Consider the following 12,459-nt stretch of genomic DNA (forward strand, 5'->3'; position numbering starts at 1 on the left):
GCTGCAGGAAGGCGAGGTCCGCATCATCTCCATGGCGCAGTGCCAGTCCTACTTTGACATGAAGACCATAACTCCCAGGATGCTTTGCGCCGGCTACGAAGCAGGAACCGTGGACTCCTGCATGGTACCAGGTGCTGTCAGTGTGGTCAGTTGTGGGTCAGAACCGCCTGTAGAACCGGCTGTGTGTTTCAGGGCGACAGCGGCGGCCCGCTGGTGTGTGAGGAAGAGGAGGGTGAGGGCTGGACGCTCTTCGGCCTGACGTCCTGGGGCAGCGTCTGCTTCAGCAAGGTGCTGGGACCCGGCGTCTACAGCAACGTGACCCACTTCACGGCCTGGATCCAGCAGCAGATCTACGTCCACAGCTTCCTGCCCGACTGACGCCGCAGGAAGTGATGTCACTGACTGTGCCTGATCCACAGAACCTCTGCATCCGTCCCACTGGACCTCCTCGTGTTTTCATTTCAACCAGATGGGTCCCACTTCTTTCATTTTCAAATTAAGAGCCTTTTCCTCGTTCAAAACATCCTGAAGGTTTTCATTCATGTTTATTTGATTTATGTTGTTTGTTGTGTTTCAGCTGCTGATCCTGAAACTGTTTGTTTCCAGTTAAGTCAAAACTAAAATCTTTATTTTTATAAATGTAAACTTGTTTAAAGTCCAGCATCAACGTCTCTGGGGTGTTTAAACTGTAAATTATTTCAAACAGAAACTCGGAGGGAAAAACCTCCATTTACACCTGGAGGATCTTTTAACAGGAAATTTTATTTCTTATGATTTTTTTATGATTTTTCCAGAAAATCTCAAGTGATCAGAAACGACTTCCCGTCTCTTCCGACTCGGGTGCCTGAAATTTTCTCCATTTCAGGTTGTTTGCTGAAATCTGACTGTAATTGAACAACGTTAATCACTGAGGACTCAACTTCCCACAATGCTTCACTCTGCAATCAAAGCTCAACCATCCTGTTGTCTGTTGATTAATGAAATGAAAACATTTCTAATTTAAAAACTGTTTTGAAAATCATGTGAATATTTGATGATTTTAGCTAATTAAGCATCTTTACATGAACATAATGACATTTAAACAGTTATGAATGAAACCGACAGGCAGAAACGTTGAAGAAATTTACATCTTTCTACACAAATATGTTAATATAGTTTATCTAAAATATTCATATTTTATCATATAACCAAGAGCAAAAAGACAGTAAAACCTGTTTATTAGTAACTTTATGTATCAGGAGAAATGTAAACAAATATTAACAGTAAATTAGCTAATTATTGCAGTAAAATCATATTTTTCTGTATTTCATTTATAAATATATCACTAACATGAAAACGATTCTCTGTGATGTGAAGCACAGATGTAGCACACCGACGCCATATTCCTGTTTTATATGAAGGCTAGCTCTGTTAGCAAAGCTCTGTTAGTGTTAGCTTTGTTAGCATTAGCTCTGTTAGCACTAGCTCCGTTAGTGTAGCTCTGTTAGCACTAGCTCTGTTAGTGTAGCTCTGTTAGCGTAGCTTTGTTAGCACTAGCTCTGTTAGTGTAGCTCTGTTAGCATTAGCCGTGTTTGTGTAGCTTTGTTAAAACCAATAGATTTATTTTATTCATAATCATTAATTAAGGTTTAATGTGTTCACAAACAGAATAACTAAATGAAAATGAACATGTTTAATTTTATCTGAGCGTAAGTTTTTAATGCAACTAGCTTGATGCTAATAATTAGTTTTAGTAGGAAAAATGGACTCATCTTTACATTTTCATTGAAAACATCTTCAGTCATAAAGCCAGAAGTTATAACAGTTTTAAACAGCACAATTTATTATTTTGGCACAAATGAACCCAAATAAAGGAAATCAGTTTATCTGACTGACGGTTAAAATTATCATTTTTAGTTACAAATATTTAAAGTATTTATTCCATAAATACATTAAAGGCATGTTTGGTGATAAAATCCATAATCAGACATGAAAACAGCTGATCTGCTGCTAATGAAGTTTAGTTTTAGTTTGTTCTGGTAAATATTCATCTTTTTGCTGAAATTTTGTTACCAGACTTGGTAAAGTTTTGGGTTCTGGACTCGAGTGGATGCTGAATGTTTCCGACCATCCAGAACATTCAGAACATCCAGAACATTCAGAACATCCAGAACATTCAGAACATTCAGAACATTCAGAACATCCAGAACAACCAGAACATCCAGAACATCCAGAACAACCAGAACATCCAGAANCTGCAGCCTGTAGGAGCCAGGGCCTGCTGGAGTGCAGGAACGGTCAGTGCGTTCCCTCGGCTTTCCGCTGCGACGGCGAGGACGACTGCAAGGACGGCAGCGACGAAGAGCACTGCAGCCGGGAGCAGAGTGAGACATCCCTCCATTTCACCCATCTCTGCTCTTCTTTCCTCTGTTCAAACATGAGAAATAAAGACTCAACATTTATGCTACTGATAAACTACTTTTATCTTAAACAACCTGAAGATCTGGACCCAACCAGGATGATGAATGATTCAATTTAAATCTTCAATAATTAACGTCCTGGTTCAGCTTCACTCGTCCCACATTTATAAAAACACATAAAATCCTTAAATAGAACCTGCCTGCCAGGCTAAAGATGTCAGAAATATCCACAACTCAATGCTCAGACATCATTTTTAGTTTTTTACACATTTTTCTTCAAAACTGGTGAAAATCATTGGGTCAAGTGATGCTGACTCCCACCTGTAGGTGGCAGTGTTTCTTACTTTTACTCCTCTGCTGACTCAGCTTGATGCTATCATCCGTGATCGATGTGCAAAGAACAATTATCACTGAATTCCTCGTAAATATTTCTGAAGTAGCATCACATCATTTATGAGTTTGATTTATAAAAAAATAACCGTAATATTCTGGAGGGACAGAATATTACTCTGCATTCAGCACCAATCAGACACGGCTTCTTTGTTCCATGTTTTTATTTTAAACTTTGAATTCCAACCTGACGGCCTCACGATGCCGTAGCTAACTGTTAGCATGAAATGTTGAACTTTCCCATGGTAGAATCAACCAGACTGAACTTCTGTAGATAGAGCTGTTCCAGTCATTTTGACCAATCAGAGCATTTTACACTACAGTCACATTCATCTATGCTGCTGAGTGAATGTCTCCCCCTGCTGATGGTTCCTTCCTAATGGTTCCCCTGCTGATGGTTCCCCTGCTGATGGTTCCCCTGCTATTGTCTCCTCCAGACCCGGGCAGTTGCCTCCCAGCTCAGCCTGCCTGCAGTTCCTCTTCCTGTCCAGCRTGTGGAGCCGGTACCGTCGCCTGTGACCCCCGGAGCAACAACTGCTGTGAGTAGAGAGAGAACCGGTCCTCCACTACAGGTCCAGACCAGCTGAGGGAAACATGAAGATGTCAGAGAGTAAAACTCTCTGGTACACAGTTCAGATAGCAGCTGGTGAAGCCCCCTGGTGGTGGTTTTGATAACTGCAGTCTGTCTCCCCCTGGTGGTGGTTNTTGTTATAGCGCTTTAGCATTAGCTTCCATTAAATACCATGGTGGTCTTTTGCGCTTTAGCATAACTGTTTACAATTAGTCCTTTAGGGTTAGCGCAGCTAACTGTTAGCTAGCAGTGCTTAACTTTATGGTTGTTAGATGGGAAWTTATCCAAATTATGGGAAATTAAAAAGGTGGGAAATAAAACCCTTGTTGACGTCATAAATCTGCATAAACCAGCCTCCTGATTGGCTGAGAGCGTCATGTGACCTCCAGCTGTCCTTTCAGGAAGTGATGTGTTCTCTGGCGGCTCAGAGTGAACTTCAGTGTGACGTCGTCTGCAAAGACCAGAAGAGGAAGGCCAGCCAGGTACACACACCTGGAGACACAAACCTGGAGACACACACACACACACCTGGAGACAGACACACACCTGGAGACACACACACACACCTGGACACAGACACACACCTGGAGACACACATATCTGGAGACACACACAGCTGGAGAGACACACACACACACACACCTGGACACAGACACACACCTGGAGACACACACACAGCTGGAGAGACACACACACACCTGGACACAGACACACACCTGGAGACACACAGCTGGAGACACACACACACACCTGGAGACACACACACCTGGACACAGACACACACCTGGAGACACACACACCTGGACACAGACATACACCTGGAGACACACACACCTGGAGACACACACACACAGCTGGAGACACACACACACACACCTGGAGACACACCTGGTCTGACTGTTTGTTCTCCAGGTGAAGGAGGCGGAGCAACAAGCCGCTCTGGAGGAGGAGCAGAAGAAGCTTCAGGTCAGTCTGGAGGACAGCCAGGTTCTTAGAGGGAGGTTCGGTTCTGCTGATCCGACCTCTGGTCCATTARCCCGGTTCTGGTCCGGAGCTTTCATCCTGCCGTTCTCCCTCTGCTCCACCAGGAGGAGCTGGAGGCCTTTGAGAAGCGGCGAGGAGGTCGGAGGTCAAAGCGGCGCGGCCGGAGGGAGGAGGTGGACGAGGAGCAGGAGCGAGCCAGRAGGTGGAGGAGGAGGTGCRCCTTCCTCCTGCTGCCACTGGGGGGCGCTCTGCTGTCTGCCGCTGCCTACTACCTGCTGAGCCAGGCCTGAGGGGTCAAAGGTCACCCCTTTCATCCAGAAGCTGCAGGGCGGTTCATGTTTTCTTCTTCTTCGATTTAAATGAATCCTCCAGATCAGACGCTGGTCCTCCAGCTGGTATTTCTTCCTCTTTTTCTTTATTTCCTGTTGTAACTTTTCTTGTGGATCAAACTGAAAATGACCCCTGGACTGAAAATGACCCCTGGAGCTCCACAGGAGGTCAGAAGGTCATCTGTGTTCAGACCAATCAAAGACGGCCGTTTCACACAGTACTGGAGAAAAATGGTTTCCTGTAACATCTTTATTCTTTCATGATTTTCTTTCTGTTTTTGAGAAATAAACCATAAACTCTGACCTTTGACCTCCATGCTGCCATCATTGACCATCATGACCTGCTGACCCCAGCGGTCCGGTTTAAATCTGACCTTTTCGTTGACCCGTCTGGACCTGCAGCCGTCGGCCAGCAGGAGGCGACGATGAGCAGAGGAGCTTCGCTGCTCGCCTCACTTCATGTGTCTAAAGCAGCAGAACGTCCTGGTTCTGCTGGGTCCAAACGGAGACCCGGGTCCAAACGCTGATGGTTCTGCTGGAACGGCCGGGTCCAAACCTGCTGGTACCGAGGTCCGTTATGTAATCCGTTACAATCTGCTGGGTTCCTGATGAAGGCCAACCTCTGCTGCTCTGGATGGCCGCGTATGTTCTGGTTCTGGTCCACACCAACCCGGACCAAACCTTCAGAACATCAGAGATCGACCCAGCACTGGTTAGTGGGTCTCTAGATCAACTGGGTCTGACTGGAAAAGGCTGAGGAACCGGACCGACCCGGAACCAGAACTTTATCAGTTCTGGACAATGAATCGTTTCCTCAGTGAGGTCCAGTCTGTCGGGACGCGACGCCAGACTGGAGCAGAGATCTGAACATCCCAGTTTAAATCCAGACTGGTTCTGGTTCTGACGGTCCAGAACAGAGCCGAGTTCYCAGCCTTAATCTGGATGCAGATTAAAACGGTTTGGATCAAAATCCAGAACCTGACCCGGTTCTATTGGACACCAGAGTCGAGATCTGAATCCTGCTTTTAATCCAGGTTAAAGTCCAGAACCAGAATCGGACTCAGTCCAGAACCAATCTAGATCTGAGCTCAGATGATTCTAGACCAGAACCAATCCAGACCCAAATGTTCACATCAATCTAAAACTAATCTGGATCTGGATTTAAATCCAATCTGCTTTMATCTGGGTTCTGACTTGATCTGGAACCGGGTTTAGACTGAGGTTCTGATGTTAGGATCAGGATCCATTCATCAGGAACCGGTTCCTGAGTTTGGACCCGGATGTCCAACCTGAGTTTACACTTAATCTGGATCCAGACTGAATCCAGACCTGTAACCGAGTCGGAACCGACCCAGAGCTGATTCCGTCTGCTCTCTGAATTAATATGGATCCAGATTTAAATCTGGAGTTCAGAACCAGGTCCAGATACTGATCCAATCTGTAGTCCAGAACTGGACCMGGATTCAAACCCCATTCCAGATCCGACTCCAGATTAGAATCCAAATGAAATCAGACTTTAATCTGGACCCGAACCTCTAGAGTCAGTATCAATCCGAACCTGAGCCTGGTACCGAGTCCAGAAGAACCTGGATCCTCAGGATGTTAACATAGGCCCAGTTTGAACCCGGTTCTGGTCCAGAAGAACCTGGACGTTCTGGACCGCTAATCTGGGGCAGGTTTCCGGTCCTTGGTGTCCAGAACATCTGAGGTCCAGCAGAACCTGGCCGGGTTCGGGTCCTGAGTCTGACGGCAGCAACGAGACGGAGGCGCGAGACNTCAGAACATCCAGAACATCCAGAACACCCAGAACAACCAGAACATCCAGAACATCCAGAACAACCAGAACAACCAGAACATTCCTTTGCTGTTTGGGTTTCTACAGTGTTTTCTACAGCTTTTTGTATGTTGAGTTTCTCACAGGTGTGTGTGTGTGTGTTTATCCGTGTGTGTTTTTTTCCATGTGTGTTTATCCGTGTGTGTTTTTTTCCATGTGTGTTTATCCGTGTGTGTGAGATCATCCAGTCACGCGTTCAGGTCGTGTTTTGCCTCTTGTTTCGGCCCTGATCAGTTTGTTGCCATGACGACCAGGTGATCTGCTGCCTGTGGTGTTTTGGTGAATATTTGCTTGTATTTTGTGTTTCTGGCTCTAATAAAAGGCTTGACTCACCGTCTGTCTGCACATCTTTCCACTTCCTCTCCACACAGGAAGGAACCAGCAGCTTTTTATAGCCGGATCCGACTGAAGATGTGTCAGAAATATTATTACCGCTGACATACAGCATCATGTTACACTCCAGGGATCCTGTCGGTTTATTGAACTACAACAATCAGGAGTTTGTCTCATCTTAATGTTACACATTTTATTTAAATAATATATTTAATCTGATAGATTTAAAATGTATCACAGGACCCATGAGGACAGAGAACATGAGGGAGAAACAGGAAACGCATCATCCTGGTTCTGGTCCAAAACGTTTTGGTGCCTCAAGATGTTCTGACCTGCAGATGGAGCTCGACCTCTGACCTGCAGCAGATGTTTGGTTTCCTGGAGGTTTCATTCTCTGGTCATTAATCTTGATCTCTGCTTCTGTGTCCATGTTTTTCTACTGATGGTCTGAGGTTCTGCCGGGTCAGCAGGTCCGTCTCTGATTCAACCTTATGACTTTGATATTTCTGGGTCGATCCAGAACCACGGGCCGAGTGGTTGAATCAGGTCCAGAAACCGTTTCAGATCTGTGGTGTAGCTACTTCTGGAACAGTCCAGACCCAGTCCAGACCCGGTACAGTTGGATCGGCGCCTCATCCTGGTCAAGCTCTGGGCGACGGTGGGCAGTAAGAACCAGGAGGAACCAGGTGACCCGGCCAGGTGGAGGAGGTTCTGGAGAACCACTGGACCTGCGCCTGGTGCTGACCCAGACACGGAGCGGTTCTGCTGACGTCAGCAGCTCTGAGCTCAGCCAGGAAAACCTGCCATTATGGAGGCTGTTTGTCTGCAGGCGGCCATTAATACTGAGGACTGAGAAGTAACAAATACCAGGTGTGTTGAGAGGTGGCATTTAGAGAGAGCCGACACAACGGGCCGTAGCGGCTGCTGGCACACACACACACACACTCACATGTTATTCATACACACACGCACACATGCTGCTGGCACACAAACACACACACACACACATGCTGCTGGCACACACACACACACATGCTGCTGGCACACACACACACACATGCTGCTGGCACACACACATGCTGCTGGCACACACACACTCACATGCTGCTGGCACACACACTCACATGCTATTCATACACACACACATGCTGCTCATGCACACAATGCTCATACACACACACACTCACACACACATATATGCTTGGCTATCTTCGTGGGGACTTTCCATTGACTTCCATTCATTTCTACAGCCTAACTCTAACCAACCCAAACTCAATTCTCACCTTAGTCCTAACTCTGACCCCTGACCCTAAAACAGGGTTTCCCTTTGTGGGGACCAGGCTTCGGTCCCACAAGGAGCAACTGGTCCCCATAACGTAGTGTCAGGCAAATCGTCCCCACAAGGTATTACAAACGTGCGCGCACACACACACACACACAGGTTGCTCACACACACTCTCCCTCTCTCTCTCTGGCTTGTCCGTCTCTCATTCTCTCTCTCCCTCCCTCACTCTCCCTCTCTCGTCCCTCTCTCTCTCTCTACCTCCCTCTCTCTCTCTTCCTCTCCCTCTCTCATCTCTCTCTCTCTCTCCCTCCCTCGTCCCTCTCTCTCTGACTCAGTCTTCCTCTCGTCTCGCTTCCAGACGCATCAAACCAGCAAAGGTAAGAAAACAGAAAAACTCCTGAAATATTTAAACTAGTATATAGAGGAAAATCAGGTAAATTTTAATCTGAATAAAACTCGACATTAATTCTGTTTCGCTGCTGAAATATGAAATTTAAAGGAAAATCAACAAATTAAAATCTGATTCAGCTTCATTTTATTTTTTTATTTTAATACAAAATGAATCAAATTAGTCACAATATCAACACAAAGTCAGTTTTATAACTTTGTAAACTTTTATTTTACAAGCAATAACTGAGTTTTACACATTTATCTCATTTTTTGCTGGAGTTTTTGGTAAATTTATAAACTTTTTGCTTATAAAAACATTTTTATTAAGACGTGTTTTGTTCTGGTTCTGATTAAATGGGTTTTGTGGTTCTGAAATGTGATATTTTTATTCTGATCTTTAAAAACATCCTGACCCGTTTCACTGAAAGGTCCAGAAGAACCTGGAGAACATTAAAATACAGAAATTAATTATTTAATACAAGAATTACAGGATTAAACTTTATCAGAACATTTTGGACCTCAGGAACCGATCTGCTCTCTACCGGGTCCAGTTTGGACTTTCAAAGTCTGACAGGAACCAGGAACAAAAACCATTCAGAACCAGTCAGTCCAGTAAAACCCATCAGAACCAGGTTCTGGTTCTGGTTCATTCCGGCTGAGGTCCAAACTGCCCGCTTGTGTTTCAGATGATGGATGAAGAAGCTACGAAGCGCTACGTCCGGCCCACAGAGGACGGGCCGCACCAGAACCCAGCTGAGGTAAAACCCGAATCCACCAGAACCCTGAAGCCCCGCCCACCACCGGAACCGGCTGTTGCCATGACAACAGCAGCTTCACTGCGTTCCTGATTGGTCAGAAGTGACAGTTAAAGTTTATGAAGTTAAAGCAACAGAAACTGAATTTACTCCTGAAACATTTAATGAAAACATGAATCAGTTATAAAATGTTAAAATCAGGATAATAATTTTACCTGAAATGTTTCATTAGTTACATGTTTTAATTTGCATAAAGAAATAACATATCTGCAAATGTTCAGTTTGGATCCTGATGAGTTAAACTGGTTAAACTGGTTAAACTGGATTCAGACCAGTTAGTTTAACATCAGTGATTTTTTCCAATAATGACGTCATAAAGTCACAGCTGGTAGTTTGTCCACCAGGGGGCGCCAGCGTCTCATTTGACTTTATGAATAAAACGATCTGAATGTTGGGCATAAATAACAACTTAATGACCAATTAATAAATTATACAATAATAAATAAACAGGAATTATTTAAATTTCTGTAAAAACGTTTGTTTCTCCTCAGTAGGTTCATGAAAAACGATAAAATGAAATAAATTTGATATTTTAAAACACATCTGAATAAAACCCCATGAGTAAAATGAGCTTTTAAGGCAACTAAAATAAACAGTGTGGATGAATCCAGGTTTATTAATCCATCAGTTCAGTCAGACATTAATAACAGATCCCAGAATCCTGAGCTGCGGATGGGATTTATAGATCACCAGATCTATAGATCTATAGATCACCAGATTCTGTCCTGAATCTGCACAGTTCACCTGAAGCTCCATAAAACAATTAAACTTAAAGTCAGTTGTCTGTGGATCCGCTTCAGGACGGAGTCCAGGTCTGACCTGAGCAGAGAGATAAGAGGCTCAGCTGGCTGAGAGAAACGGACCGGAGAACCCAAACCGAATGAAACCACAAACCCGAATGAAACTAGAAAACCAGAAAACTAGAAAACCTAGAAAACCAGAAAACCTAGAAAACTAGAAAACCAGAAAACTAGAAAACCAGAAAACTAGAAAACCAGAAAACCTAGAAAACCAGAAAACTAGAAAACCAAAACCCATAAACCCAGAACACGACCAGCTCACATTCCTCCATGTCCCACTTTCCTCTCAGCTCTTCAGTTTAACTGGTTCTACAGCCTGCAGGTCCGGTTCACCAGTCTGGACCCGTTCAGAACCTGCTGGGTTCTGGAGAATCTCCATCATGTTTCACCACCAGAACCAAAGTCCAACATTACTGACACACACACACACACACACACACACACACACACACACACACACACACACACACCCGCTCACACACACACANAAGATGATGATGAAGATGTCTCATGTAACTCTGATGCTGCTCCGTTGCCATGGTTACAGAGTGCTCCCCCAGCCACTTCAAGTGCCGGTCCGGCCGCTGCGTCCTGGCGACCAAGCGCTGCGATGGACACCTGGACTGTGACGACCACAGCGACGAGGACAACTGTGGTGGGACAGAGTCCMGATGCTGTCCAGCTGTCCTGCTGTCTGTGGTCTGACTGCTGCTGTCTCTGCCTCAGGCTGCTCTGAGCGCGCTCTGTGGGAGTGTCCCGGCAGCACGCTCTGCATCAAGCCCTCCATGATCTGTGACGGGTTCCCAGACTGCCCCCTGCAGGTGGACGAAGCCAACTGCTGTGAGACTGAATCCACTTCATAGTCTCCTGTGACCTTTGAACTTTAAGTTAGGTGCACTGACCTGCTAACGTTCTGCTAATGCTACGCTGCTCTGTATGGTGTTTAGCAGAAAGAAATGCTAAACCAATGCAGTAGTTAGCAGCTGTTTAATTAACAGCCTGGTTGTAAAAGCTTCTGTATAACTCGCATGTCTCTTGTATACTTTCCATTTGCTTAATAAAGTTTCCTAAAAAGAAATTGAACATAAGAAAAGGAAACGGAACTGGTGGGTAAACAGTTTATCCCCCTTCAAAATAAGAGCATGAATATAAACGTCTGACTATGTGAGGAAGAAGTCAATAACCAAAACTTCAACACAGATGTCAAGTTTTATTTAACTGAAAGTTTATAAATCAGTGAAGTGTGCTAAATGTGTCGGTCAGTAAAATGCTAAAGATTAGCTTAGCTGCTAGCGGATTAGCAGAAGGTGGCGACCTCTGACATTTAGTGACACAAAGTATCTTCATATTGGTGGAGATGAAGCCGTGTTTATGGATAACTTGTTGTGTTTATGGATAACTTGTTGTGTTTGTGGATGTTTATTAATAACTTGTTGTGTTTGTGGATGTTTTATGGATAACTTGTTGTGTTTTATAGATAACTTGTGTTTGTGGATAACTTGTTGTGTTTGTGGATGTTTGTGGATAACTTGTTGTGTTTATGGATGTTTGTGGATAACTTGTTGTGTTTTATAGATAACTTGTGTTTGTGGATAACTTGTTTTGTTTATTAATAACTTGTTGTGTTTGTGGGTGCAGCGGTCTGCAGGGACAACGAACTGGCCTGTAACAACCACCAGTGTGTCCACCGCACCCTGTGGTGTGACGGGAGGAGGCACTGCTCCGACAGCTCCGATGAGTGGAACTGTGGTACAGTCACATCTTTATCAGATGATTAATAGACCAGTATATAAACTATACAGAGCTGCAGAGACAAACATGCACTGAGTGAAAGTAGTTGTGTTTAGTGACTGTAGGGGGCGCTGGTGTAATGAACAGCCTTTGCTGATGGGTCCTGTGTTGATCTTGGTCTCTGCAGTCTCTCTGTCGGACCGGTCCGGTTCTGTTCTGACCGTGTTTAAGACGGCAGCAGAGTACCAGGTGTGTGCCGACGAGTGGAACCCGGATCTGAGCAGACTGACCTGCGAGCAGCTGGGACTAGGGTAAGGTTAGTAACGGACCAGACAGAGCCGCGGTTCCCCCAGCTGGACCGGTTCAGCACCGACTCATCGCCATACATGGATCCGTCTGAAGCAGACTAACCGTAAGCAGCTCCTCCTCAGGGCCCCCTCCTCGGTTTCCATGGTACCCGACCAGCCTGGAGCGCCGGCCCGTCGCCGTTGGTTACACGTCCATCCAGACTGGAACCTCAGGAACGGTTCTGCCCTGCAGGCCCGACTGGAGAAGAGAAGGTACCACTGATGAATACTCAGGTTATCCCACAGTGACG

General features: G+C 45.2%; 3 protein-coding genes across 3 annotated transcripts in view; all 3 read left to right on the top strand.

Annotated features, from left to right (window-relative positions):
* The window catches only part of nfxl1 (nuclear transcription factor, X-box binding-like 1), a 26,759-nt gene extending 21,776 nt beyond the window's left edge, over window positions 1-4,983 (top strand). Inside the window, exons 24-26 of the mRNA XM_008402421.2 lie at window positions 3,762-3,842; window positions 4,273-4,326; window positions 4,449-4,983. Coding sequence (XP_008400643.1) covers window positions 3,762-3,842; window positions 4,273-4,326; window positions 4,449-4,634 — 321 coding nt within the window. The 3' untranslated portion in view covers window positions 4,635-4,983. The remainder of the gene's footprint in view (window positions 1-3,761; window positions 3,843-4,272; window positions 4,327-4,448) is intronic.
* On the top strand, window positions 7-1,875 carry LOC103460310 (atrial natriuretic peptide-converting enzyme-like). The gene is made up of 2 exons (XM_008402412.2): window positions 7-124; window positions 193-1,875. The coding sequence occupies exons 1-2, from the start codon at window positions 32-34 to the stop codon at window positions 376-378; spliced, it is 279 nt and encodes a 92-aa protein (XP_008400634.1). The 5' UTR covers window positions 7-31; the 3' UTR covers window positions 379-1,875.
* Window positions 4,984-8,400: 3,417 nt separating the features above from the next.
* Window positions 8,401-12,459, top strand: part of LOC103460322 (uncharacterized) — a 21,686-nt gene continuing 17,627 nt past the window's right edge. Inside the window, exons 1-7 of the mRNA XM_017303236.1 lie at window positions 8,401-8,502; window positions 9,202-9,355; window positions 10,678-10,785; window positions 10,857-10,970; window positions 11,769-11,879; window positions 12,049-12,172; window positions 12,293-12,421. Coding sequence (XP_017158725.1) covers window positions 9,202-9,355; window positions 10,678-10,785; window positions 10,857-10,970; window positions 11,769-11,879; window positions 12,049-12,172; window positions 12,293-12,421 — 740 coding nt within the window. The 5' untranslated portion in view covers window positions 8,401-8,502. The remainder of the gene's footprint in view (window positions 8,503-9,201; window positions 9,356-10,677; window positions 10,786-10,856; window positions 10,971-11,768; window positions 11,880-12,048; window positions 12,173-12,292; window positions 12,422-12,459) is intronic.

Source organism: Poecilia reticulata, unplaced genomic scaffold (genome assembly GCF_000633615.1).
Source record: "Poecilia reticulata strain Guanapo unplaced genomic scaffold, Guppy_female_1.0+MT scaffold_224, whole genome shotgun sequence".
In the NCBI taxonomy this organism is placed as follows: Eukaryota; Metazoa; Chordata; class Actinopteri; order Cyprinodontiformes; family Poeciliidae; genus Poecilia; species Poecilia reticulata.